Source organism: Pagrus major, chromosome 14 (genome assembly GCF_040436345.1).
Source record: "Pagrus major chromosome 14, Pma_NU_1.0".
Classification (NCBI taxonomy): domain Eukaryota; kingdom Metazoa; phylum Chordata; class Actinopteri; order Spariformes; family Sparidae; genus Pagrus; species Pagrus major.
Window position 1 is genome coordinate 9,545,669 of NC_133228.1, and position 26,262 is coordinate 9,571,930.

Here is a 26,262-nt window from a genome sequence, read left to right on the forward strand (position 1 = left end):
AAAGTTGTAGCTGTCTTTGGTAAAGATAGCTTCAGTCTTTACTGTGCATTTTTTCTTCCCAACATGTTGCAATGATAAAGCAGGTGGCTTGACCACCAGAAGACACCACCGACCATCTCCGTCACTTCTCCATCAGCACCTCAGGGTGTCTGCTCTGGAAACTTCCATCCCCAGAAATAAGTTGTGTTTTCCAGACAGCTGTCTCCCTCATGGAAATACACCAGGACGGACCCTAATGGAAGCCAGATGAGCTTAAATTCCACAACAATTATTACCATGCCCCATTAGATGGTCTTTACTGTATGCGCTTTAACATTTGCATTTTTGTGCAGATGTTTGCCCAGGGGGGGTTACCATGACAACTTGTTAATGCCTGTTATGGGAGCATATCCAGGAACTACTGTATGTGTCACGCTTATGTCACTCTTTGTTTGGGAACATGTGTTGTTTTGAAGGGTTACAGTCCGAGGACTTTAGCCTGCTAATGTATTGTTTGCATAAAATTCATTTCAGTTTGTCTCATATACAAATTTAAACGCAAAAACTAACTTTTCATTAAAAAAAAATAAGAAAACACCTCACAACCACACAAATACAAGTCAGTATGAATTATAACCCACACCAGATAAGAGCCTCATGTTCATAAGAGTGGTACATGATAGACAGTAGATTGTTCACAATATAGTATGAGCACTGTTGGAGAAAAAGTGCAAAAAAGTGTTGGAATTAAACTTTATTTGCTTTTATAGTCAGAGTTAGATGAGAAAATTGAAACCTAAACCCGCAGCCGGTTAGCTTAGCTTAGCATATAGAATAAAACGGGGAAACAGCCAGCCTGGGTCTGTAATGTTAAAATAAACCTTACAGCACCGCTAAAGATCCCTAATTACCAGATTATATCTAGTTTATTTAATCTGCACAAAAATCAAAACCAGTAAATTGTTGTTTTCATGACAAATGATTATTTAGAGCGGCGGTAGTGGTTTCCTGTTGTAGTGAGGCTTTTTTAAATTCAATTCATGGAAGTTAGCAGAACAATATTCCGTCTGAAATAATAATTTGCAAATGTATCACAATCATAAAGTAACTTAACAAATATCTGATTTCAGTTCTTCATGGGGTTTAAACCCAAGCTGTCTAGAATGAAGTTTGTGCTCATGCTTGCCCTACTCACATTGGGTAGTGACAGGATTTTAAGTTACAGCTTGTAACAACTTGATGTTCCTATCACTGTTGAAGTACAAACAAAGTGAAACATGCATTTTTATTTCTTAGCAACAAGAAGCAAACTTTTTTGGAGTTAAAAACTAAATTACTGAATCTTTGAATTCCAGCTGACTGTAACCATGATACAGGAACCCTCTGGTGATTCTCCAGTTTATTGCTGAAAAAGCTCATCTGCTCCTCATACTGAGCTGTAGTCCCCATCATCGTAATATAAAGTAAGGATATTTGTTGTAATAAATCTTAAATTCCAAAGCCCACCTATCCACTTTGTTTTGGATCAAAGTGGGGGTTAAACTCCTGCCTTCATTTGAAACGACTCAAACGTTCATATGCTACACTTTCAAAGAGAGCTGCATCCATTCCTGTCAGGTGTATGAATTCAGTCAGTAACTTAGCTGGGACTTGCATGATAAACATTATTGCTCTCTTGAGGCTTATTTAATCTGCAGGCAGGGTTTGATGTGGGCAGCCTGTCTTTGGTCCCGCTGCGGTCGGACTCTTGAAAAGGATTCTGGGTCAGGGTCCCCGGCTCTCGTCGTCTGCCCAAACCATCGTGCCTCATGTCTTCTCCTTGATGTGGCAGGTTTGAGTGGCCATAATAAAAATTAAGAGATCATAAATGCAGGATGGATGCACCATGTGTTTTGTTGGATAATGCATGTGCCCCCAAAGAACGGTTCAACTCCTTCTGCCTCAGTAGCTGAAGCACTGCACTGATCCCCACACACTTTTATTGGATAAGGTGTGTGTGTGAGACCCATTTTTGCCTGCGTTTACTTGAGAGGAGTGGAGTTTTACATTATTCTACTTTACTTTATCAAATAAATTGGAAATATTTATCGTTCTAAGGTCTTTAATCTGAAGGGAGTGATAGGGCTGCTGATTAAATGTGAAATATGCCCTATCTGTGACAGTACGACTACGTCCAAGTCACTAACAGGCTCTAGTCATTCAATGTAGCCTTGGGCTGCCCTGCCTGGAGACGCTCTGGACATATAGCTGGACTTGTTGCTAAAGTAACTGCTAACAAATGTACTGATAACCAGCAGTTTCTCGATGAACACCTCCGGACCTGGGCCGTACACGGCCTCCGAGAACAACGACGGAGGCCAGTTGTAGTACCAGGGTGATTTAAGGAGTTTCCTGGTTGACAGATACCGGTAGCTTTGTTGCTTAAGTAAGCGTTAACGGTTACTTAATGTAACGTTAGCTGCCGTTAGTTGGTTAGCTTTAAGCGTTTTTACAGGAAACACGTAACTATGCCAAAACAAATAGCACTCGATTAGCCGTTTCATGGGGACAAATGTAGTGGAGCTAAACGTACAAAATAACAAAATGCAAAGACTCGAGTAAAGTACAAGTACCTCAAAATTGTACCCTATTACAGTACTTGAGTAAATGTTAGTTAGTTACATTCCTCCACTAGTAATTTGAGAGCCTAGTGATGAGCCCACAGAAAATTGTTGCCCAACTCTGCACTTCCTCTCAGCTCTGCTTAGCGTTTTAGAGTCTTTCAGCTCTTTGTTTTGGTTTAACGGCCCTCAACTTCAGTCAGCAGGCCACTGTAATCAGCCCAACGTGCTACCTGCCCAGCACCAAACAGCAGGATTAAGTTTGCATCTAGCTGGTAAACATACTGGAGCATGTAGCAGCTGAAGAGCCAGATATTTCCCTCAGTAGTTGGTAGAGACCAAATCTGAGCTAAAAGGAGACTAAATATTGAGCTATCATTTACCAGGTGACCAAAAACGTGACTCTGTGTGAATGTTAATGATTCTCTGTGTCTGCTGGACGTGTAAGTAGGCAACTGTTTGCTAACTTGTTTGCCATAATATCTCTATACTGTGATAACATCCATTGCTGAGGTCATAGATTGTCCTGCTGTTCCCAAACAGCCAGAAAAATCAATAAATGCTGCATTAAAGCCATCGTTATCTTAACCTTAATCTTATCTGATGATGTTGCGATTAGCGCTTTGAAAGCCACTTTAAAATATCCCAAAGCCAAATGTTCCCTTAATTCTTTGTTTTGGCAGATAAATATCTTCATATCTTTGTTAGAGTATTAGCTTTATCTTAAATATATTTACAAATCCATTATTAAAAGATATCATACATTTTCAACCAGTTTATAATATTACAGATCTGCGTTAGCTTAAGCTGTGGTTTGACCTTGGAAACAGTTGACTTTTGAGCATATCACATCTGAATACTTTGAGGTTTTGTCTTATCTGCCAAGAAGAACGTATGATATGATTAGAAGGTCCAAAAAAGCTATAAAAGGAAATGTTAAGTCAGCTAGTAGGGATGTTTTTCGTTGTGAATGATCCCAATACATGAGGAGGTGAAAGAAACGCACCTTTCTTGAGCCTACAATTAAGTCAATAATGGATGCAGTCCTTGTATCACGTTCCCTGTTATGTTTTACATGTGCACAGTGGGATCTGGAAACTTTCTGTCCACCACGGATGAAAGTTTTTTGGATTGGAATGTCACGTGTAGGTGCTTTTTACTTAGGGAAGCATGAATCACCTCCGACACCGACCTGAGCGACAATCTTGTGTGACTCACTCACAACACGCTTTGCATATACAGCCAGAGAGAGGGGATGTGTGTGGGAGTGGATGGGCTTCCCTTAAGTATTTCCATCACGCGCCAGGCCTGGTCGTCTGGCACATTTACTGTAAATGAAGAGAGCGTGTGTGTTATGAAATGAAACCTAGACTGGTGAAATCACCCACCATATAATTAGCTTTTTCAGCATGTGACTTCTTAACATCTCCACCACACTGGATGCCTTTTACAGATTTCTGCTTGGAACAAAAGGCCGAGTGGCAAGCACGCAGCTCGGATGAAACAGAAAGCCGAAGTTTGAAACCAAAATTTCCACATCTTAGAGCTCACTCGCGCTAATGGCCACTTAAGGCTTTTTTAAGTACGGAAACTAGTTTTGTTGAACAATCTTGTAAAGAATATCAATCACTGTAAAATAAAGACACGTCCCATAAAATGGCCTCCCTTATGTCTGAGGGAAAGGCTTCAGCCACAGTTCACACCACTGACACACAATGTTTTCTTACTCTGCTCCATTTTATAGCTGGGAGCTCCGACAGAGAAATATACAGAGCAAAGGAGGGGAAAGTTATTCATAGAAGATTCCAAATAAACATTACTCAATGTTTCACAAAGAATACAAAAATCCTTATTTATAAAAACAATAGATAAAACCAAGGCAAGAGGTCCAAATTGTGATTTAACAACATTACATGAAACAAATTATGTTTAAAAATTAAATAAATACATAATAAAAAATGTAACATGCCAGACAGACTTTGCAGAGATCACCTGATGCGATTTGGCGCCCCCCACAGTTTCTGAGTGCAACACCACTGTTGTAAACACAAATCCCAGGTCTGTAACAATCTGTCAGGCGTAATGTAGATGCTAACTACAAACAAAACTCATTAGTTCATAATAATGTTATGTGTAGAAAACTTGTATATTGAAGTAAACATATGTAAGGCTGTGATCCTACCCTCTCACTGAAGTTACATAGTGCAGAAACAAGTGATGGGGGGGCGGAGTGGCTGAGACAGAGACACCATTCACCCTGTTACAAGACACTGAACCATCAACATGATTTTAAAGCTCTTGTTTTAAGGTAAAAAACTTACATAATGTTGCTTTAAAAAGGCAAACTGATATGGCAAATGATGTACATACCTAAAATTAAAATGTACATGAGTAGTAAACCACAGTACAGTACAGACTAAAAAGAGGAACTATTGTGACTATGTTGGCTTGCTAAGGTGTTTATGGTTACCTTACTTGCAGAGTGCCGTAGTAACATCAAATGAGATCATTTAAAACACATGTAATTGGTCTGTGAGTTTCCTGGGTTGCTAGTGCCGCAAAGGCTAGAAATGCTAATAGTTATCAATAATTTATTGGTTAGAGGTCAGGGAAGGATAGGACCGGATAGATCCAGACCCTTACCGCATTACACCTATTCAGACTGTGAAACTGCCAGAGTGAATCAAGACAATCTGGCTCATATGGTGTCCAAATGTCAGGGATTACATTATGGCTACATACCAATGCATATGTTTCTAAACTGCGGCAGCCTTATGCATATGTTCTCTTTCCCTGATATTGTAATAACAGTGACCATGCATTTTTGTGGTCCGTAGACCATCAGAAAACAACAGTGAGCGCACGTCTCCGTCTGACACTCAAGTTTCATCAGGGGCAGAGGATGTGGTCGTCTCTCCCCAACATGTTCAGCGTCTGCCGTCATTGCCACACTGATGGGAATGACTGGAAGGAACATGTGCAGACAGAGTGGGTGGCTCCGGCCCCGTCCACCCAAAACACTCCTCTCCAGCAGACAGACATCTGTATTGTGCTGCTGGTGTGCTCCTCTCAGATACGTGCCAAATCTCAGGCATCTTGTCGTCACGTGACGCACTCACTTAACAGTTGTACAGACTGGACTCATAAAGCCAAAAGACAAAAACCCATATGTTAAGATCTCATTTTGTTGTAACCTGTTAAACCAATTTCATTCCTTCATATGATAAGGTCTAGACAGTTTATACTCTTGCAAAGTCATGAAATCTCAGTCTGTGCTGCTTTAATTTTGATATATGTTTTATATATGGAAATATTTTTCTGAAAACTTTTTCACTTGTTTAAGGAGGCTTTTCATTCTGCCAGGCCTGTTTCGGGGACTTTGTGACTAGATTCTCATCTTCAGAAGTAAAAAACATGCTCACTTTGACTGAGGCTGGCAAACTGACTGCCTGCCGGTGTACAATATTGCCCATCCATAGCATTCACGTCACAACAGCGCTGTTGTTCGAATCATCTGCCCCCTCATGTGGCTGCCACCGGCTAATGTTAAGGTTGCTAATGCTAGCTAGCTAGCATAACGGGAGTACAGTCTGCCAGGTTTCCCAACCCGACCCGTCCTACAACCCCAAAGCATCAGTATTTGACGAGTTGGGGATGCGACTCATTTTGGACCTGACATAAATGTTTTTAATTATTAATTCACGATCATAATATTGTTTTAGAGGAAAAGAGATGATTTTATTCAGCACCTTTTTACACACTTTATAGATTCGTTATTTTTACAAAGGATTTGTCTACATAAAAAGGAGTATAAAGTCTTTTGTGGCTCCAGAGGAAGCTGCATGTCATCTGATATATTCCCTCCAGTGAGTTGCATTGTGGGTAATGTAGGAACTAGGTAGGAGGAACTGTCCACAATGAGTCCGACTGTTATAGGAGTGCAATGCTAGACCAGTGAACTGCTGAAACTGCAAATATCTCAATAAAGATTCAGTTTGTATTAGTTGTAAGACTTGAATCATAGTTAGAAGGTGCTGTATTCTTACAACTGGTGTTTTCTACACTTATATGCCTCATACATACAGTTCATCAGTTGAAATTTGATTACCAAGTGGACTCGTCCTACCTCCCTTCAGTAATCTGGCACATGTGATAATGGAGACAATTAGAGTACACTTTATCTTGGCAGCGTGTTAGCCAGGCCTGTACTGTCAGAGCCTGTCAACAGAAGCGGCGCTCACACCCTCAAGCAGCTTGATGTCTGTTCAAGGCTCTGCACAAAACAAGCTGACAGCAACATTAGGATGTGCAGCTGTTTAGGCGTTCCCTTCCTCCTCGCAGGTCTGAGCTTATGTCTCCACGCACGATCTGGCCTCGTGCCTCTGGCCCGAACATCTTCTGTTACTGTTTTTACTTAATTGTGGGTTTGAACTGGAGGTGCCTGCAGAGATAATCGCTTCAACTTTGAGTAAACTTTTGGATTCTTACATCCACATGCCTTTTGTGAAAATGCAACATGCGTGAGAAGATTCTGAGTTTTGGACAACACTGAGGGGTAACTGGCTTTCAGCAAGCATCACATCTGTCTAAAAGTATAGCCACATTTGGATGATTTTGTATTGAAGTGCGTGTGCAGTATTTGTCTTTAAACATCAATAAATGATAACCAGAGTACAGTTTAGCCCCAGTTGAGCCCCTTACATAAACTGGCATTGCTGCTTCAGAGCTATTAGACACAAGATTGGGAAAGTGCTTTTGAAACTGGAAAAGTCCCTTCTAGATTACATCCCATTTACAATCATATCAGTGGATTTATCAAGGGGCGTTTAAACCACAGGGAGGTTTGAAGTAATCTGTTGATGTTTCACCCACTTCAGTTCTACAAACTATGAGAAATAGCATGTTTGAGGCTCGTCTGGTTTGTCCAAACCCATCCCAGTGAGCTGTGGTCGTCCACCCAGCTTCCCAGAACCTCTCTCTTTTGTGCAATAAACCAACATTCTTCCGACTCCACATTACGCTTCCTAAACTGGGCAGCTTTATGTTCAGCGGGATGTCATGAGAGCCAGTGTATTTCTTTACAAGGCCACGGTTCTGGACACTTCATGTACACATCCAAAATCAGTTGCAAGGGAAATAGTTTCCCGCTCTTGGTTGTCTCTCAGTGTGGCGTTTACCACATGTCTGTCTTGCTGTATATTTAGAGCACCAAGTACAGTTCTGAATGTCCCTACTTAGTGGGACATCATTTTCCAAACAGTTGACACCAGCGATCCCTGAGCTTCCAACTTTTATTCTGCAGGTTATAATCTTGAGGTTAAAGCAGGCTGAAAGCCATTTTTATATTTTAACTTTTTATTTAAAGCTGCAATAATTAATGTTGGCATATTAAAAGTGTCAAAAAAATGACTGTGATGTAAAAAGGTGTCACTCGTGCCAGCCCACAGAAATCACCCAACTCTGCATTCCCCTCACAAATGGAGCATTTTAGCCTCTTTCAGCTTATTGTTTTGATTGTTTAGCTTGCAACTTTACTGTTTTGGTTCACTCACAGCTCACATTTCTTTCTTTTTTAAACAAACAGTAGATTGTTTTTTATGGCTGTACACACATATACACTGTAAACCAAATTCACACTATCATAACAACGAGTTAGCATTCAGAATTAGCCTCGATAGAGTCAGATATTAACCAAAAATAAACCGGAGGCTAAAATGAGAGTAAGCTTTGAAGAAAAGGTCCACATTTATGCCAAGTTCAATCCAAATCTGCTGCATGTGTAAATAATTAGCAGTTTGCTAACTTGTTCGCTAAAACATTAACTTGAGCTGTATTGCAGTACGTCAGAGTTATGTTAACAGCTTACTTTCCACTACTCTCAAGTAGCCAAAAAATAATAATAATCTGTATAAGAGTGTTTAAAGAGCAACTCAACAGCCCTACTTATCACCCACCTACAATGCAGTACTGAGTTCCCTCCACAGACAGCTTAACAACCATTCACACCTGGGCTCACCTAACCCTAGCAACCCACATGAAGGCCGGTTGAGTCAACGACCCACAAGTGGCCCTAACAGCTGTGAAACTCAGAGCTCACAGGTGTCCTTAACAACTCTATAAGGACACTCCCACACAGAGTTTAAATCCTGCATCTCCCCTCCAGTTAGTTAGAACTGAAGAAGCCTCTTGGATGAGAGGTGAAACACGTCCAATTGCCTATGATACAGCACTGGATGACTGAGAAACTTCATCAACAACACCCTACATTGTAAAAAACTGACCTACAACCCTGTTGGTGGCCAAGAAAGCAAATACAAACCTCACTACTCCCACCCAGCTTTTGAAAGACCAAGGTAGTCATAGCAGCTAATAATCTGATGTTGCTCTTGTCTGCAGGTTACATCTCCTTCCTACCCTGTGGTGGTCAAGATGGGGCACGCCCACTCTGGAATGGGAAAGGTGAGTTTTTTCAAATATACAGTACAAACAAAAACACTCACACTCTTTAATTTGCTCTTTTATCTTTGTCGCAAATATGCTAATTAACTGTCTTACTGAGATTTAGATGGGAAAATAAACCTCTTTCATGTCTGTACACTAAATGTTAAGATACAGCCAGGACACTGTTAGCTTTTAATACAAACCGGAAACAAGTGGGGACAGCTTGTTTGGCTCTGTCCAAAGGTAACAAAGATACATTCATTAATAGATAATTGGTAAGCTTTCGAACTTTTGGACAGATATAAATGTCTTACTATTTAATTTATTATATTTTAATCTTGGAAGATGTAAGATTTTAAAAGTCCCAGTTCATCATCAAAAGTATGACTGAAAAAAGTGCCACTTTGACATTGTCTTGTATTTTGATAATGACAGTCTTCTCATTTCTTCTTCATGTCTGCATTTTTTCAATGATAGTCTGAGTTGGAGACGGGGTGAGGGAAGGGCAAAGCGAGCACGATTTACCTATGATATGCACGTCACTGCTCTGGACCAGAGGTCCAACCAAAAGCCTCTGACATGACCACGCACCAAGCTTACAGCATCTATGTTTCAGACCAGGTTCTGTTTTCAGTTTCAAAGTGAACAGTCACTGGTAAACCCACAGAAAGAGTCTGCGTCACACTTGCAACAATTGCCTTTTGCAGACAAGCACGCAAGCTCAGATTTCCACATTGAGCAACTCACATTTCAGGCTCACACTCAGAATTGTCTAGTTCCAGTCATGCAGCTCAAACATGTGATATTATCACCACAGCTTTGGCTGGTCTGAGGTTCAGACAGGAGGCAACAGATTGGCAGCTTAGCCCCAAGTCTGTTCTAGTTTGTACACACCAGTGCTGTCTCTCTATGATCTTTAAAGTCAGCCATGAAGGCCAAATCACAGTTATAATCAGGGCTGTAAAATATATAGTGTGTTCCTGCTTTACTATCGCTAGATTGTTACAGTGACAGCAGAGCACACAGACAGACACGCCACTGATAAGGTCTGAGTGCACTCCACAAGCAGTTTCACTTTTGATGCTGGCTGCAGATGATCTCAGATGATCTCTGCACAGATATAACTGTAGACTGATGTCGATCATCTCTGTTGATGACACACTGTCAATGAAAAGTGTGGAGTTTGAAAATGTATACATCAGTCAGAAAGTTCACACACTTATTTTCTCTCTCTCTCTCTCCTGCCAGCAGCAGCATTTGGATTCACAGGGGGGGACACTTCCTATATGTCTTGTGCCCTCATCTGTCTGGATGGGCTTGGTTTCCTGTTCAGGAGCCAGACATGCTATAGAAATTCCCATAAGGCTGGAGGGGAACTTGGCAGGCCCTTGTAGAACAGGACCTTGTTTAACCCCTCAGACATCACAGAGCTCTGAGAGAGGACAGGAACATGTGGGATTTAGGTCATTGCTGTTTGGTTTGCTTTTGACAGAAACCTGAAATGCGTATGGAAGTGGATCAAAGAAAGTGATAGCATTTCTAGCTTGCTTATACCACATTAACTTATTATTAATATCTTAATATTACATCAACCACAACTTAAAGATGCTACATGAGCACTTGAGTCTAAGTCCATGGCACATTCATTTTGGGTAATTACCGTTATTACTTTAAAGAAAATTGAGAGAACTGTCATACCCTACTTGGTATTTTCCACTGTAAGCCACAGGATTGACTTGGAGGGAAATCTGTAGACTAGTGCTAACTTCGCTTATGTGAATGTTGCTAACTCTAGCTACCTAACATTAGTGCAGTGCAGTATGCTGGGTGCATTCTGTAGAAATCAGACATTTTTAAGTTTTTCCCACAAACTGGCAACTACCAAGATGCTTGACGCTGACAAAACATAGATACCACCTGATACCACCAGCGTTATACTATTGTTATATACTATAACCAAATCTTGCAATGTTAAAGAAAGTAAAAAAAAAATCCTGCATCCATCCCTCTCCATTCAGTAGTTTTTGTATAATCCTGCTGGCAAAACAACCAGCCAACAAATGGATGTGGGCGAAACCATAACCTTCTTTTTTCACTGAATCCTGCACACTGGTCCTTTAAATATGGCTACTCAATTAGCATTTTGACAAATATCATTGGCATTTCAGTAGCAGAGGGAAGCTTTAATCCTAATTTTCCCATTACATGCTTTTATACCAGACAGGCTTTGTATTTGAGCTAGTATGTCATTTAGTCTGGACGCTTCACCAGCATGACATTACTTGTTCCACCAGACGCCATTCTTCATCTCTATGCCAGTTCTTCACCTTCTCTGGCTTACCTTTTGACTTTCTGTTTGCATCATTACCGTTTGTTTAGTGTCTCAGAGGAATTGCGTAATTATCTGGATGGATTTGCGTGCTTACAGCTCAGAGCTGGACCTGCCACTAGCTATCAGGTTCTACCTCTGGTGCCACGATGTGAACAGTGGGTCACTTCCCTTCATTCACTTGATTTTGTTGTTTCAACTTCTGCCTACTTGCCTCAATGCTTCAGTCGCTCAGTTAGCAGCATTTAAAATAACTTTGTAACATAATACAAATGTAGTACATACACATAACTTGATGCCATTTCTAAAATAACATGATGCAAACAAACATTAGAATGACAAAAGGATAATAAAACAGCCATCCAACATTAAAGCAACACTGTGTACCTTTTAATAACAGAACTAACACTTTCTTCCTCTTACAAATGAAACACTGAATACATAATCAATAAAGCACACCCATCCCCACTTCAGTAAGGCACAACTTTTGCTGCTATAGTCTTACTTGGTCTGATACAACCAGCTAGCTAAAGGTGGCGAATATTAGCTAATTTGAGCAAACCTTAAGGTAGATTCTGCTGTGTAACTGATATTACTGATGTAGTTTTGTGACTTAAAGAGGCAATATGTAAGAATTTTAGTTGAAAACATTCAAAAAGTTAAACTAAAGTTAGAATGCTAACCAGCTAGCCCTGGCTCGTTCCAGTCCAAAGCTCCTGTCCAAGCTCCCAGTCTGAATTGTTAGCTGTACGGCTAACTGAGCTAACTAGCTAAGGCAGCAGTTAGCAGCAGTTAGCGGTTACTCTGGTTATATGCTGCCCCCCCCCCCCCCCCTTTCTTTTTGTCTGAATTTGATAGGTGGCCAATTGTTACATATTGCACCTTTACTTACTCCTCTTTACTAGAACCAATGCAGTGTTAATCTGTGCCATGATTAAACATAGTGTAGCAGTAGCACAAGTGTAGAAAGGTTATAACATAAGCAAACTGACTAAGTAATGTCAGTTACAGAAAAATCTAAAGAGTGCTAACATTAGCCACAATCAGCTAATGGTCATAACAGACAGGACAGTATCAAAACACGTGTGTAGTAAAACGTGTGTGTTTTATTGTCTAGCAATTCAACTTTGCACTTGTAAGAGAAAGAACAAAGTTATCTCCTCTCTTAAAAGTTACGTAGTCTAACTTTAAGGCCAGAAGATAACGACTCTACTTTCCAGATTTTTTTGCTTTGTCTATATTTTTGTGTCAGTTATCTAAACTACACTGATAAATGTACTGTAAACTGTGCCGGTTGAACTGTCTTGTCTTGAGCTAGGCCTTCATATGTCAGTATGAGCTGTAGCATGAGAAGACTCAGCTCAGTTAATATGTTAATATACAGTAGGCTAATGTCTTTTTATTGTGAACTCATACTGTAGAGGTAGGCTTATATGAAAACTCTAGGATGGCTACTAGCTTATACTACTGTAGCTAACTGTCTGGCCCAACAGACATGTTTTTCAATGGGAGATGCATAAAATTATGAAGTTGAAAAGCTCTTAAAGCCATTTTACTGTGACATCTTCAAGCTGCCATTAGCCAGTCGTACCCTCTACTTATATGCTAGCCAGTTTTGCAAGAGATAAAACCAGCTTACAAGTGATATCACATTGATTAACACTAACACGCTAGCTTACTCCATTATGCCTGACCCGAACGGTCTGATTCAACAGGAAATGCATAAAATTAGCTGTTAGCTGTCGGCATTCGGTTGCTTCCACTAAAATTGGTTATCATTAGGGCTAACTAATGAGCCTACCTTTCAATATACTGAATAGTGAATGATACAGAGAGCAACAACTGGTACAAAGATTCAAAGACAAATCCATTGTGTCGGCTGCTGCTCCCTAATATTTAAGCTTCACCAATATGAACTCCAGATTGTGCGTTGTATTGCTGCTGTACTCTCGGCTTCAACAAGAGAAATAGTTCTCTGACATGAACTTTATTGGCTTCACAAACGGTAAGATATACTTGCTTATCTGCTTTCTGACCTCATTTGAGAAAAAAAATGGATTTATTTGCAGCAGAACAGCTTTTGATGTCGGTTCCAACAAGCGTTTTAATTTTATTGGCCATCAAAGTAACAACACTGTTTATTGGACCACATTAACCATCAAAGTTGCCTGTTCTTCTTCTAAACATTTGAGCCCACTTTTACTGTTTGGGTACCATTCTCGTTCTAACTCAGATTGACTTTATTTGTTTTCCCACTGCTGCCTCTGTTGATCATTTTTTGGTGAGGGTTGCATCATTTTTAAAAGCTCCTTGGGATTTCTTTGTTCCACCCGGACAATTTTTATTTCTTTCTCAGTGGTCTTTTTAGGATTTGTTTGTGTGTGAAAGTACAGTTAACCCTCATCCTAACCCTTATTAACACAACAGTAATCCTAAGACCTCACACAGCGTCTTATGTCTTTTCCACACAATACTCCATATTGATCACTCTGACAGCATCATACTTTACTACAGCGGTTTTTAAATCATCTAATCTGTTGTTACCTATATGTAAATCTAGAAGTAAAATAGTACAACTTTTTATCCCCATGTTCAACAAAATCAGACCTTGAGGCATGGAACTGCTTGGTACCCTATGATACTGACATAATCTGAGGCAGAACTAGTGTACTACACCCTGAGAAAGGATATGAAGCCTCATTTAGAACATCAGACAACTGCAATCACATATCTATACAATCTTATGGTGAGTTGATGACCTTCACACCCACTAAGTTCACTTAATCCTACACTTAAACTCATCTTCAGAAGAGCAAGACCGTGTGATGAGTTGAAACCCCTGAGGAACAACAAGGGCTTCCTGGATTCTCTATCTGGTTTGTGTTTTTTCACCCATTGTGTAGAACTGTGATGATATCCGTGAAAGGGGTGGCGATGAGTGATAGGAAGCTCTGGACTGAATCATTTTGCATCTCAGACACTGAGCTCTGTCAGTTTGCCAGTTTGCATACATCTTAGCTGCTGATTCATTTCCCATGACCTGAGAGAATACCCCTCATGTATATTACAAAAGTTAAATAAGACTAAGAAAAAGAGAACCACCGAAAGTAACATCATCCACAGAAAATCCAAAGATGAAGACATCCGCGTAAGGCTGTTTAAATGCAAGGGAACTGTGGTGAAGAGGCCAATGAGGGCTTTTGCATCCAAGATAGAGTGTAGACAGAAAGAAATGAGGGCCTTGCAGACAACCACTGAGGGGCAACTAGTTGTTTCCTTCCTATTTTACAATCTCACACCTCATCGTTACCTAATTATCTAAGAGTTATAGTGAAAAATCGAGTTTTATGTAAGAGCCGTGTTCTGTGTTGACGGGTTCCCATTGCGTCATTTCCCTCCATCTGTAGTCTAATCACTGTAGACTGAGGTGTGGTGACGTGGTTCAAAGCCGCCCCTGGCAATGTTTCCATCCAGGGACCCTTCATTATCCCGCCTGTGTACAAGTGTGAAATTCCTGTGGGATTCTAGGCGACCACTGCCAGCTTTGACGGCGCGCTTTTTAATTAGCTGCTCACTAACGAGCGGCGTCTCTCCCACAGATCAAAGTTGAAAACCAACAGGACTTCCAGGACATCACCAGCGTGGTGGCTCTGGCTGGGACCTACGCCACCACCGAGCCCTTCGTCCAGTCCAAGTACGACATCCGCATCCAGAAGATCGGCAACAACTACAAGGCTTACATGTAAGATGCTTCACACCACCAGCGTCATACATTTGACAGCTGGGGGCCAACAAGTGCAACATGTAGAGTTCAGTCAATACATTTAACAGCCTATACCATTACAGATGGACTGAAGCTGCCTATAAAGCTTTTATATTGGACCAGTTTCTTCAGTTTTGACCACTTTCACATCAGAAATTCAATTTTCTTTAGTTGAAAGTGGTTTGAAACAGCATTTTAAACTATCAGTAGACAGTACATAGTAAGTAGTTCCCGGAACTATGGAGCCACAGGAACTAAACATGAACTCTTCTGTACATTTTTGTTTGCGTCTCCACATTAGAACCATCGAGACCACAGGAGGCCAGCGTTTCATGTGTGATTTTCACGCATCAGGCGATCAGAAAGTACAACCCACAGAGCAGAGACTTTTTTGGTACCAGAAATTTTGGCTGCTAAATAAAGTCCACTGATCAAAACACAAATGGCTATAAATATCATCTACAGGGCTGCAGACAAAATGAGCAGAAACTCTCATTCGTGCTGTGTGTTTAGCTCTGTTATCTTATTAGCTCTTATAGCTCCATGAGCCACAATGTAGCATTATCATGGAAAAAACAGGGTGCGTCCCCCTGTTGAGTGAGTTTACCGCATCCTTTTGGATTTCAGAGGTGCAATATGTAATGCACAGCATATCAAATCGCTAACTGCGACTATTACTGTAGCTAGTTTGCTTAGTTAGCCATGCAACTAGTGGTCTGGACTGTTGGTGTTTACACAACTAGCATAGGAGCTTTGGACTGGGACGGTTAGCTGTTTAGCATGCTAATTTCAGTAGATATCTCGAGCAACACGATACAGCCAGTGATAGTAAATGTAGTAAAAGCGTGAGAAGACGTGCTTCATTGTCGTCAGCGCTCAGTTTGGTCATTTTTAATGGTAGCTAAAAGATGAAAAGATGTCTGTTCATCCCAAACACATTTTCTCATTCCTCCTTCAAACCAACACACCCATTTGGAAGCAAGAGACCTTTTTCTGTAAATTCAGCCGAGCGTATAGTAACAAGGAGTGTGAGTCAACACTCTTAGACTGTATCTCGACATTTCCTTGAACAAAAGCAGAGGAACACAGTAACCAGTAACCTTATCGCATCTTGTTTCCCGCCAGGCTCACCAAGAAATCATGTCTTTAAATCGCTCTGACACCAACATACAGTAATGTAGGTGTGGGTAGCATTCATTATCGCTGATGATAGCTTCTCCCATGAGCTTTTCGATTAAGCAAGAGTTGTGAGTGACTGAACGTTGGTGGGGCGTCAAAGGCGCCTGCTTTTTAACTGGAGGCAGGTTGATTCATTTGTTGAGGTTTCTTCGGTGATTTTCAGGAGAACGTCCATCTCCGGGAACTGGAAAGCTAACACAGGCTCGGCCATGTTGGAACAGATTGCGATGACTGACAGGTGAGCTGACTCAGAGATACAGTGGGAACATGCTGACCTGTTGAGATAATTCACTTCTTTTTGTATATTGTAGACCTTCAAAGATATCTTTCTTTTTACTAAACCTCACATATATTACTTCCTTTACTGGGTCTTTAATTGTTGGTTTATCAGTTTTTGGTGTCGCTGTGTTCCAGATATCGGATGTGGGTGGACTCCTGCGCTGAGATGTTTGGTGGCCTAGACATCTGTGCAGTGAAGGCCGTCCACGGAAAGGACGGCAACGACTATATCATCGAGGTCAGTTTGTTTTCAAAATAACCTCCAGCTTCCGTCTGAGATAAAGCGCTTGTGTAATTTGAAAGTTACAAAGACTACACCTTTTGAGTTAAAGGTGGTCCCCCCTTACCAAACATTTGCTACATTCTTGGCAATTTACTAGTGCTCGACCCACACTAGTCATCTGTAGGCCAGTTTTTCGTAGGATCACATGGCAAAACACCAATCCAGTGTAAACTTTCCCCTGGATTCAGTCGCCTTTCCCTTGCTGATAAAACTTTTCATATCACGGTGAAAGTCAACAGGGAGGGGCGCAGCCAGACTTGATGGGACGTGATCATCAGAGCCTTGAAAGAATGATTAGTGTGTAGACCAAACACAGGCAGGAGAATGAAAACAACATCAGGACGCGGTTGACTCACAGGGTCTACCAACACAGCCTGTTTATTTTAAGTTTGGCATTCCACGTGCAGTTTACAGTTTGTACAGAGATAAAACGGCCGTTGCATGGCCTGACACGACCAACTCAGTGGATGTTTTCTTCCAAAGTGACTTCATGTTTCGAATTCCATTCTATAACGTGACAGGGGTGGAAGTAACTAATTACATTTACTTGAATTACTGTAATTAAGTCATTTTTTGGAGTACTTGTACTTTTTTGAGTATTTTTTCAAGTCTGTAATTTTACTGTTACTTAAGTGTGCATTTCACCTTGTATTCTACTCAGTAACTTCTAAACTCATATTTGAGTACTCAGTACAATTTGGATTAATATCTAAACCTTTCATCTGCATGTTTGTAGCCAATAAGGCTGTCTGATCACAAAAACCCTGACATACGGACAGAAAACACAAAACTCTGCAGCAGGCGCAGGTTTGGAGAGGTGACCATGGCCACTTAACAGAACAGAGCCGGAGTTGGGAGTCATTTAGACTCAAGACTTGGAGAAACAGAAGCCCCTTTGATTGAACGCCTGCTGTTGATAAAGTAGTAAAGCAGTTATACTTCAGTACTTTAGTACAGATTTTCAGGACTCTTTCCACCGACGGTAACACTGCCTAGTGTCCAGTTCCAACTGGGGTCACCAACGCTGAAAATGTATGAACATTATATTATAGCAGCTATAATCAATATATTTATACTAGCCACTGATTCATTGTATGTGTAATGTCATATGGGTCGCCAATAGTAATGAACCCAGAGAATTATCACCAGATGCTGCAGATCCCCTGTGCAGTGTTTTAGTGTCTTTTAACTAAGTGTTTTGGTTTTACTGCCCACGACTTTATTGTTTTGGTTCAGTCTCACTGCTCTCTTTGTGTTGTATCTAAACACAGCAGGTAAAGATAAAGTTTCTGTGTGCTAACTGCCCAGCACTAAAGGAAATGCAAAGTGTGCAACTAGCGAGGAAACACAGTTATGCATTTAGTAGCTAAATGGCCAGATATTCTTCTCAAAAGATGGTGAAGACCAAAAACAGAGCTAAAAGTAAAAGGAATATAGAAATTTCCTTCAACAGATTGTCAGATATAGAGTGCAGCTCAGGCTGCATTACTCTGTCCAAAGAAAGCAGTAAATGAGCCTGACACGAACTGAACAGATGTTAATGTAAGCTGAAGCACTGAGTGTGTGTTACCATGTCATGCAGCTGTTACCATGGTTACAGACATGTACAGTGTAGATGATCATGAAAAGGCATTGTCCTACACACATAGACACAAACTTAAAAAATATATACATATAAAATTTGTCAGTTGATGTGACAAAACCTCGGACATCATTCAAACTCGGCCCGGCCCGTCAGATCCCGACAGGTTCAGGTTGGGTTTCCAAGCTCTAGCCATAAGCACGACCCCAAATGAAGGCTTATGTTGCTCTGTCTCTGCCTGATGTTTAAATAGCCTTTCACTAACAGGTTCATGAACAAGGTGTTAATGTCACCTTTGTGTTTACAGCTTGCGAGAGACGATATGTCCAGATATATTTAACATGAGCTTTTCCTCTCAGCCTCTCTCTCTGGTTATGAAGGCATTGTTCCTCAGAGAGAAAAGCAACCATTTTTCTGCAGCTGTCATTTCCCTTTCTACCCCCATACGAGCTGAAAATAGACTAGAATGCAATTCAGCAACTAGACAGTTGAGATGTAAGTAAAGGTCACGACTCCCTTTCTCTCAAATGGAAGACATCTCCGTCTGCTATCAGTGTTGTTGTCACTTTCTCCTCCGGCACGGGAAAAAAAGTGAAAATGCTCAGACAGGTTTAGTCATGTTGTTTGTTCTGGGGTCAGCGCAAAACAGGATATCAGTAGCTGGAGTGGAAGTAGAGGAGGCAGGTTGAGAGAATAGTAAAGAGGTGAATTGTAACACTGCCTGTGAAAGTCACCACGCAGGAATGACTGCTAATATGCTGTGTGAGAGGATGACATGCAGGGGATTTTTCCTCCTGAGGATTATACCCAGGAGAGAAACAAGAGAAAAATAGTTGTATCATGTGTAATCAGTTTTGTTTTCAGAACAGTCTCCTATGTCTTCAAATCTGAGGAAACAGGCCTGTCTGGGACGTCTGATGTGCCCATATTTATTTTGAGACCATGTCATCATGCCTCTCTCTATCTATACGCTGGGTGAGGTCAGCAGTGAGAAAATAAGCTGTTTTTTAAACTCTTAACTATCTCAGGAAATATCTACCAGCTCCCCAGAGATATGTAGAGCCGGACTGTTTGGTGGTCAGAGAGAAACTGGTGACACAGTCGAGTAACAATGTTCTCTGATAAGGACCAACGCTTCCTCCTCCCCGTCTGCTCTGTGGAGCTGTCTCTCTCTAACCCTTCAGCATGATGGAATTTAATTAACCACGACAGGGACGAGCTGTCGCTCCATCACAGTGGGAATCTGTTTTTTGTTCCAGACAAAGACATCAGCCTCGACACCTCTCCCTAATGGAAAGTAATGAGCTGCTCAAAGGCACTTCATTAACAGTTCACCACAGCTGGCATTAAACTCCAGCGCTGTCACTGAAAAAGTGTCCAGAGAAAGGATGATGCTGCGACATGAGGTGACACGGCATATCCCGCAACATCGTGACACAGCGTAACATGACAGTCATGACACAGTGTAACATGACAGTCATAACTCAGTGACATGACCTGAGCTACAGTATTTGATACAGGCAGAGATAGAGAGAAACAGAAATGAGATACAGTAAATAGAGTCGAAGGACACAGCCCACTGAGTCAGATAATCTCAGATAAACTATCCGTGGCCTTTTGTTATCTCTGACTTTTTGGAGTGAATCAAAAAAATCATTAATCTCACAAGAGGGAGGGAAACAAACCCTCCTTTCTTGAAGCTAGAATTGTTTTCTCAGGAAAAACATCACCCTGTGCCCATCCCTGTGCCGCAACTGCACCATAATTTTGAATGAGCACATTTCACATGTCGTGCTCCGTGAACTTTCCCATGCAGCCGGGTATATTGTCCAGACAGAACACTGTGCAGCTCAATAAAAGTGCAGAATAACACCTCTATGTTCCAGTGCTGAAAAGGCCAGTGGCAGCTCCAGTCTTCTGCTAGATGACTCTGTATCCTAATAAATCAGCAGGGTGGATCCCGGCTCTGCTTGCCACCGCACGCCGTTTGAAGTGGGGCCTGGTGGTCGCTTGCCAGGCCTCTGCTCAGTCCCCTGTGGTAATGACTCAACTGGCCAAAACACCGTGCCACGCCCCACCTTGCCGCCAAGTCCTGGCCAAGAAGCTGCACACACAGAAAAGGAAGGGCTTTAAAGGGCTCTCTGGTATGGATAGTGGTTCTGTGTATAACGGTATGAACCCAAATGGTTAGATCTGAAATTACTCTGAAAAACAAGACCCTGTCACATAAAAACATCAGTTTGTATGTTTTTCTGGATTCATCTCATTCAAGAATGCACGGGACAATCGGGTCCCATTCAAGATTTTAATTTTATGTTGTGGTTTGACGTGTTTCCACATGAAACATGATCTTGGGAGAGGATTTAACATCAGGAAGGGCTTAACTATAGAGACCTGATCAAGGGGGGCTTGGCTGGGTCAATACCAAAATCTATGTCGTGTTTTATTTGATGGGACTTTCATATATTCAGCAGATTATATGAAAAACTTTCACATAGCAAAAAGAGAGGGATTTTCATACCCTGTGTGTGTAACTGTAGATAGAAGAATATAATGTGGAATTTCACCTGATGCCAGTGGAGCTTTCCGTTCTCCCACAGCACATGTGAAGTTCACAATGATTTTGGCAGATTTAACCTTAAAATTCAGCCATTTTTGAAACAATGGGTGTTTCAGACGCAGTCAGACAGAAGCAGCTTGCTACTAGCTATTTAGCCATCGACTGCCAACTGATTGTGCCGACTGACTTACTAGCTCATTGTTATTAGCTGTAGTCTAAGGCTGACAGAACAGTTAATCCTATTTTCAAGCAGTTTTCACATTCAAGTAGACAAGAGAAAAGTCCTTGAAGATGAGGACCAGTTATAGTTAGCCAGATATGCTAACATTAGCAGCTTACATCAGGGCAGATAAAGACATGACTCTCAAAACTCTCGATGTGGAGTGTCACTCTTGCCACAGTCCCATGCCCCTTTAAAACTTTCCAAAAGGAATTCTCTTATTCAGGATGTCTGAAATGTGCTCAAGTATTTCTTTTCTCCATTTCTCTGTCTGTCTCTTACTCACTGGGGAGGACCAGGGCGCAATAGTACAGTAGATCACAGTGCCAGAAACAGGTTGTGATAAACACAAGGGGAAACGGTTGTGAAAATTTGTCATAAATCAGGAGAAATACGGGATCATTTTGTGGCAGGAAACCAGGAGAGGGCAGTGAAAAATGGGAGTCTCCGAGGGAAATCGGGAGGGTTGGCCAGTTTGCCTTCAGCTGGCAGTGATCGGCTGTTTTAACAGTCCCTTTCAAATTTTTATAGAGTAGAACATTGATTGATTGTTGCCCCCAACGGACAACAGTATTTTTAATTGAATTGAATTGATGCCGCAAATGAAAACACCTCCAGCCAGAGAACAGGGAGGCCCCGGAAGTGAAATGAGCTGATGCAGTCAGTGTTTGTTTGGACTGGAATCCCTGCGTGCTCGCTGCAGCACATGGTTTGCCTCTGTTTGGCGCACACTGTGTACAAGAGGATGAGCACATGCATGCCCGCTGCTGTGTTTACAGCCTGTGGCCGGGGCGCGGTGCAGCAGCCTCATCCACCACACCAAGCATCTTGCATCCAAGCCAGCAGTGCCAGCAGCCACACTCCTCTGCTCCTGTTTGTTTTGGTCTTCGGGGAAGGAGGACGGCGGGTCTCCGAAGCCCCATGTGCTCCGTGGTTCTGCTGCACACGTGTACGTGCATGTGAGCTCAAGTGGTGGGAAAGTTGTTTTTCTTTTTTTTTTTTTCTTTGAGGTTAATTATTTGTGTACAGCAGTGGATGTGGTCTGTGCCCTTCCAAGTCATACCCAGGGCAACATAATATTTATAAAACAGAAGCAGTCACGTTTTATCTGCTGCTGTTTGCTGGAATTGTCTAATTTTGGGTCATGTTTGTCCGTCTGAGGGTGGCGCAGGAAAATAGCAGTTAGTTTGAAAGATGAGATTTGTGTTTTCAAATATGCCTATTCAGTTTATCTACTGCTCAAATGGAGAGTAGGCCAGGAGCTCTCAACAGTTTTGTCTCATGAGCCCTTAAAATGAAGCTATTCATCTTCTCAGACTGCTCAAAAGTGTCTCTTGTTTCTTTGGTTTGTGTGATTTAGTATCAGAGAGGGCTGAGGGGCTTACCATTTTAATTATTTAATAAGGATCTTTATTAAAAAGCAACATTGGACATCTATTAAACACTGTTTTGTCCATTTTGCGCCCTTCTGCAGGGGATGTGGCGAAGAGACCCAGGACAGGGGGCTTTCTGAGGAGTATGAGTGCATGGGAACAAAAGGAAAAGTCAGTGTCATGCTCAGTGCATCCGGCAATAAATTATCTTTAAGACCAGCAGAGTTGTTTATATATAGAGCTTATATTGTCTGAGATCTCTGTAAAATGACTCATCATTGCTGGCAAATCCCCACAGGGTCCATTATCCCTGACATCATGTGGGGGCTGACTGTGTCTAATCCTCATGATAAGAGATGCAATGCTGCCATCTAGTGGAGGAGCTTTAAAGTTTCAGTTCTGTGCACTTTCAACCATCCAGGAAGCTGATTGGCTGTTTTTCCCGTCTCTGCAGGTGATGGACAGCTCCATGCCTCTGATTGGTGAGCACGTGGAGGAGGATAAACAACTGATCACAGAGCTGGTCATCAACAAGATGGCCCAAGTGCTGCTGGGAGTTGCCACACCTCAGCCTTCCTCTGTCAAGGTACGTCACCACATCATATCTGACACATCAGCTGATGCTCCATTTAAATCTTGCACTGCTCTCTGCTTATTCTCCCATTGTTCTGTATACTTTAAACTTTTTTGTTTTTCTTATGGTTTAAATCAGTTTTATTCCTCATGCCAGCCTGCTTATTCATACATTACTGTGTATTGTATTGTTGTGTCTGTGTGTTTGTTGTAAAGCACTTTGTATGCTTGTTTTGCTAAATGCCTTATAAATCCACGTTATCATTAGTAGTAGTAGTAGTAGTAGTGCTGTGGCCATTACTATTACTGTACTATTACTGTAACGATAATACTACGAATACTGATGCTAATACTCGTATCATAAGTAGCTATTATAATAAAATTACTACCATTCTTGTACCACTATAAAAACCACCACATCTACCATTATTAACATCAGTGATGTTACTACTGTTACTGTTACTTTGCCCGTTACTGCCAATATTACTGGACCTGTTTATAGTATTCGGTCTCGGTTGTCGACCATCTCAGCTAGACACTAGTACTCATACTCAACACAGCAGCCTGAGGAGGCACATGGAGGCTTCCATATGTACATACATACGAATGAATGGGCGCCATCTTTGATCGTGGTGTCCTCTTCTCCTCAATACATCTGTGTGCTTGTTAAAAACACGCCCCTCCCCAGACTTTTTAATGTTTTCTTTAAATCTTCCTTTTGATTTTGAAAGAACAGTAAGATCCTCCCCACAACCAGGGCAAATAGATGCACACATTTCAATATTTGAGAAACAAAATTGCTTAAAAGCCACATGATTATAATTGCATTCATTAATTTAATTAGGTATATATTGTAGTGTATGTATTTATTTCTCAGTGATTGATATTCTAGGTGTGTATGGGCTTCATACTGGGAAATTAAAAAGAAATGATGATTGAAAAATATAATTGAACAGCTGAATTAATTAATTAATCACATCTGACTGGCCGCTCGTACTTTACCATGACCATCACTTCAAATGCTCTAATTGAAATGACTACAGTGTGGAGCCTGATGTGAGGCAGACTGATTACAGAAACAAGCAGGTTTATTCGTCTCCCTGAAGAGAAAAGACTCGGGTTGTGATTGAAGATTAAGTCCATATCATGTTTTATTGTTTGTTTTGTGATGATTTCAGTGCCGCAGTTTTTAGTTGAATGTCCAGCATTTTTGATGGATGGATGAATGACTGTAAGAACCTGGAGCTGTGTTTTGTTTGGTGTCTTCAGTCTATGAGGGCTGAGCACTTGGACATGTGCATGACTCAATAATGACTCTGTGTCTCCTCATCCACAGACCACGCAGCCCAGACGAGGTAGGAGACACTTTTTGTCTGTTCATTACTGCAGCAGAGAGCAGCAGTGTCATGGTACAGTAAAATAACTAACCTACATGTATTGCTGTGTACCTTCTGCAGGAGGACAACGCTCTGCCTCCGCCTCTCCCTCCCAGTCGGCCCAGGGTTCACCTCAGCGAGCCCGATCAGCCACCACCTCTCCCAGCCAGGCGTTCCAGCCTGGTCCCATCCCTGCCACCACCGGGCCTGGATCTCAGAAACAGTCACCACAGCTGAAGTAAGTCGCTGGGGTCTGGCTAGTAGCACACCAATATGATCCATGATACTGTGAGTATATGATTAATGAGCCAAATAATTACTTTGACTGTGTCTTTTTTTCAAAAATGTAACGTTTACTCATATCAGAGAGGAAGAGCCACGACTTAATTTAAATTTTTTATCATTAAAGTCACAGTTCAGTGACAATAATAATGAAAAGCTTTGTGTAGGACTGCATGTTTGGATATATCAGGCTTGTTGCTTCAAGGTGGAGACATTAAGTCAGCTGATTTACTGTTGTTTCCTTTCGATTAACACCAAACAGCAGACAAAACTACATTCCATGTCCTGGAACATCTACTTCTGTCGGCCTTGTTACTGATTATATGATAGTAACGTCAGAAAGTCTTGTACCTTACTTTTTGCCAACTTTCTGAGTCTTTGTACCAACTTAAGGAGGCAATCATGTACATTTTCCTAGTTGGGAACTAATTATTCCAATATTTCCAACATCACTTGAATGCACCATACAGTTTGTAGCCTAGTAGTGTCATATTGTACTAAATAAAGCGATAGAACATGCTAGAATAATAACTTCTCCACTCCTAAACACAGTGCAGCTGGAAGACCGAGCAGATCAAAGTTCTAAGTTAGACCGAAATTCACTTCCCTTCCAATTTTAAGTGAAACAGAGCAAGAAACATTCACTTTTGGTTGCAAATTGACCCGCTGCCTTGGCTTCTGGTTGAATTTTGACACATGAAATCGCGAAGCTGTCCAAAGTCCAGCCTGTTTGAGAGACAGGGGTGAGATTGGGCTCTCAATCAGGGAATACTGTTTGTTTATAACTCCAAATAATACAAGCAGCAGTAAAAAGGGATGCTGTTTGGCAGCAGTGAGTAGAGGGACAGTGATAAATGCTGTGAAATTAACAGCTTTGCAGAGGTCAAAGGTTACATTTGTAATGATGGATTTTCCTCCCATCTGACCTCTTTTCTTCTCTCTTTTATTAAAGTAGTTAATTAAATGACTGTTCTCTCTACTGCACAGCAAATCCCAGTCGCTGACCAACACCTTCACAGAGACATTACGAGGAAACGTGACCGACGACGAGGCCAAAGCCGAGACCATCCGCAGCCTCCGACAGTCCTTCGCCAGCCTCTTCTCCGACTAAAAGCCGTCCCAGAAGCCTCCTCTTCCCTGTCAGTTGTCAGGTTCGAAAAAAGAAAAAAAAATACAAAACCCTGACTGGTTAATCTGTTTTGGGGTCTCGTTCCTTCTTAGCCTCAGCTTCCTGTTCCTTCTCTTTCCTTCTCACTGTTTGTGAAGTTTAACACCTGGTGCAACCCGCTGTCGTCGGATCTGCCATTCATTTATCACTAGAAAGGCCAAAAGTTACACGAAGGTGTCGACTGGAGGTATCAGATTTTAGAAGCTGACATCTTCACATAGAGAGATTTTAAGAGCTGCAGGGTGTCAATGCAGGCATAGAATCCAACCAGATCC

General features: G+C 41.5%; 1 protein-coding gene across 1 annotated transcript in view; it reads left to right on the forward strand.

Annotated features, from left to right (window-relative positions):
* The window catches only part of syn3 (synapsin III), a 114,096-nt gene extending 88,166 nt beyond the window's left edge, over window positions 1–25,930 (forward strand). The window contains exons 7-14 of the mRNA XM_073480784.1: window positions 8,976–9,038; window positions 14,949–15,091; window positions 16,455–16,529; window positions 16,706–16,808; window positions 23,043–23,174; window positions 24,498–24,516; window positions 24,619–24,775; window positions 25,807–25,930. Coding sequence (XP_073336885.1) covers window positions 8,976–9,038; window positions 14,949–15,091; window positions 16,455–16,529; window positions 16,706–16,808; window positions 23,043–23,174; window positions 24,498–24,516; window positions 24,619–24,775; window positions 25,807–25,930 — 816 coding nt within the window. The remainder of the gene's footprint in view (window positions 1–8,975; window positions 9,039–14,948; window positions 15,092–16,454; window positions 16,530–16,705; window positions 16,809–23,042; window positions 23,175–24,497; window positions 24,517–24,618; window positions 24,776–25,806) is intronic.
* Window positions 25,931–26,262: the final 332 nt, after the last annotated feature.